This window comes from Triticum dicoccoides, unplaced genomic scaffold (genome assembly GCF_002162155.2).
Source record: "Triticum dicoccoides isolate Atlit2015 ecotype Zavitan unplaced genomic scaffold, WEW_v2.0 scaffold114221, whole genome shotgun sequence".
Classification (NCBI taxonomy): domain Eukaryota; kingdom Viridiplantae; phylum Streptophyta; class Magnoliopsida; order Poales; family Poaceae; genus Triticum; species Triticum dicoccoides.
The window spans coordinates 1-3,709 of NW_021179211.1; the positions used below are offsets into that span (position 1 = coordinate 1).

General features: G+C 44.9%; 1 protein-coding gene across 1 annotated transcript; it reads right to left on the minus strand.

Annotated features, from left to right (window-relative positions):
* Positions 1-8: 8 nt before the first annotated feature.
* On the minus strand, positions 9-2,290 carry LOC119343060 (wall-associated receptor kinase-like 2; the record flags this gene model as incomplete). Its single annotated transcript, XM_037614254.1, has 4 exons — positions 2,112-2,290; positions 1,265-2,019; positions 696-1,169; positions 9-355 (listed from the first exon to the last, which is right to left on the minus strand). Coding segments are annotated over exons 1-4 (1,755 nt in total), but the record flags the coding sequence as incomplete, so codon positions are not given.
* Between the last annotated feature and the right edge of the window lie 1,419 nt (positions 2,291-3,709).

The following is a 3,709-nucleotide window of genomic DNA, read 5'->3' on the forward strand; positions in this document are numbered from 1 at the left end:
TTGATGAATTGACTGATCTCAGACTCCTCAATGACCTTAGACTTTTTTATTGCAACGACACGCTGATCGGATAATATGCCTTTGTAAACCATGCCATGACCCCCACGTCCGATGATACGTGTAGGATCAAAGTTATTTGTTGCCTTCTCCAGCTCTTCTAATGAGAAAATCTTTGTATTCTCGTTTGCACTTTCATCAGATGATATCAGTGTTTCTAGGAGAAGACCTTGGTTCTTTCGGAAATAGTTATTCCGTAGTTGCTTTTGAACATTTATTTTCCATCTACGAGTGAGAAGCACTACACTGAAGCTCATAAGTAGGACACCGAAACCACAGGACAGCCCAACAATTATACCTGCAGGCGTTAAGTGCTTTTAAGTTTCTGTTCTATCTCATTTATAAAAAATGCAACAATAATATAGTCATACTCTTACCTAACAGTAGATTCTGCTGTTTCTTCCTATTAATTTCTGTAATACCTGAATCAACGAGATCTTGATAAGACGAGTCAGCAAAATATATATACATGGAACATAGTAAATCATTCAATAATTGTGAAATCGTGCATGAGCGTATTAAATGAAACCTAAATGGATGTAACACAAACCACAAGTAGAAAAATGAAAATGCAATGTCTAAGAGTAACATGCAGTTTTTAAATGTAATACAACCTTTTTTAGAGAGTTATTAAGTACCTTCACAACCAGATTGGATGTATGGATTTCCTACAAGGCCATCTGAGCATTTGCAGCGATAACCCCTATCAACAACACCAACCCCTTCAACACCTACTTCCACACACTTGTTGTTGATACTCACGCAAGCATATCCAGACATATTCTGCCGGGCCTGCGCACAACTTAGATAACCAGCAACCCATTGCACAGAGGAGAATGACCCATAAGGAATAGGAAAAAGAACATGTTGAGATGCAATATGTTCCCCTTTTATGTCAGGATTCATGAGGTTAACGGTCCCTTCCTCGATATTTATATCGATGACCTGTTTCTCCTCCAACATGACCAATCCAGCTGATGATGTCATATCTGTGCAGTTGAGGTGGAACTGTTTCATTGCAAAGCAACCCTCTTCTAAGCCGAATGGGAATGGCACCTCAGTATAACCACACCAACGGGTGCAATCATCTCTACTCAGAATTGGATTATACCCTAGTTTGATCAGTGAGAAGTTAGCACATATCAATGTCCAAAATTTACCTAACAACAGCTGCACATTTGGCCACCTGATTAGGAAAGAAGGTTACCTTCATCGATCAAGCAGCCATGTGGAATGTAGGGGTTGCCTGAATAACCAGTGCTGCAAATACAGCTGTAGCCATAGCTTCTGTCAATGCACTCCGCATCGTCGATGTCACAGGAATTGGTTGTACTGTCAATGCACTTGGCATACTCGCCGATACAGGCACAGTTTTTCATGTTTTGCATGGCAGCAACACAGTTGGATTGGTCAACTATCTGCCACGATAGCTTAAAACCACTCGGCCCTTCACTAGTTATGCTGATTCTATCCCACAGTGGAGAGGTCTTGTTCGAGCCCGTGCTGGTGTTTTTTGTGATGTGGACAAATTTCAACTGGTAAGTGTTGGCATAGCTTTCCATGTGTACACGACAACATCCAAAGCCATTACAGTTGTGCGTAGCTACTATCTCCGTGATTTCTGGATCTGGGCACACAGTTGCACAGATTGACTTAACGGAGTTCTCTTCGATGGAGTACACCTCCAGGTCACAGCCAGTTATCTTTAGAGCAATGGAATGAAGATGGAAGGATCTCCCAGGCGGTTTCAAAGACAAGTTGTAGACACTGACACCAGGTTGTATGGGGATGGTATGGGAGACGGAGGCCCAGATTGAATTTAATAAAGTAGGATTGCCAAATTTGATCATCTCGGTGATGCCGTCGCGCAAGAAGAGCCTCGGTGGATGAGCGGTGTCGTTGCAAATGAGGTTGAAGTCAGGCCCGCGCGAGCACCTGGATCCGATGCCAAAGGGATACTCCCTCCGTTCCATAATAGATGACCCAATTTTGTATTAACTGTAGTACAAAGTTAGTACAAAGTTGGGTCATCTATTTTGGAACGGAGGGAGTACGTGAAGCTCAGCTTGCCGCAGCTCTTCAGGCAGCCATGCAGCGTGGCACCGGCACGGGATGGTTGCGCCCAGTTCCCTTCGGGGCTCCGATGGCTTGTTACACCTCCAGATACCAGAGCTATTGGCTTTCCTAGTGACCTGAGTACCAATAGAGAGAAAATCATAGGGAAGATGCCCATGATCAGTCTACAGTTCTACACGGCACTTTGCACTAGAGAAATTCTGGCATCCTACTGCATATATATACCAATGGTAACAAGCTTACAGTTGACTCAAGGAAGACTGGAAGAGGCTTCGTGTGGATGGGGATGGGGTGTGCTTTGCTTGCATGTGTAAGCAGATAATCATGACCGTCTGTGCATGCACATGTGGACGTGTCAGTGGTGTATCAATACAATGTGAAGAACACCTCAGCAAATCAGTCCATAAGGCAGTCTACTATGACCATTTCTAACAAAACCACGTTACACATTTCACTTGTGGGTTTTGTGGGTTTCCAAAGGATTACTCTGCACAAAGAGAGGAAAACATATTCATGCCAAACAAAGAGAGGAAACAAATGAACATGCAGAATTACAACACGTAAGTGGCGAACCTCACAAAAAGCTCACCATTAGGAGAATGCAGAACCGTGCCGTGCAACTGGTCGAGAATGTCATCTTCTATCTCCACTGATAGCTTGCAACCGAGCTAAGTGAATCCATCACCAACAGAATATACAGTAGTAAAAATTCTGAACAGAGTGTAGCTAAACCTATCACCAAGGGTTCCTATGGATGTAGTGTGTGCTTTGATGACATGTTGATCCTCGTACATGCCCGTGTGGATGTAGCCATGGCGTACTTGATACAATGCATGTAAAAGAGATGATCATGACTGTGACCTCGTACACCGTGCCACAGGATGACCTCGGCAAGTCAGGGCTAAATTTGATGTTTTGACCCTTTTGCAAAAGTTTAGCTAGATCTGACTCTGGTTCGGAAAAATTTCGGGATCTGACCCTTTTTCTACCGTCGGGGTCGATGGCGGCAGGGTATACCAGCCTACCGCCGAGGTCCTTTGTGGTAGGCAACTTATCCATGTTAGCGCAGTGCAGCCCTACCGCCAAACAGATTGGCGGTAGCCTGTGCACCCCTGCCGCCGAGAGGTGCCTGGCGGTAGATGGGTACAGGCAATGTGTGTGATACTTAGAAACTATTTACGGTACGGTGTGCACCCGTACCGCCAAGGGCCTCAGCGGTAGGCTCTTATATGCTACCGCCATCGACCTGGACGGTAGGAAAAGGGTCAGATGTCAAAAAAATTCTAAAGTAGGGCCATATTTGGCTAAACTGTCGCAAAAGGGTCAAACACCAAATTTGGCCACAAGTCGGTCCATTAAAGGGGCCGGTCTAAAGTTTATTCCAACGTTGAGAGGAAACAGATGAGCACGCAAAATTTACAGCATGAAAATGGGGAACCACACAAGAAACTCACCAGCAGTAGGTAGGGCATCAGGAGAACGCGGGATCGTACGATTCAACCTGTTATGATTGTCATCCTGCTCGTCGACAACGGAGGCCGGCTAGCAATCTTCAGTACCCACCTAGTGGAGGCAA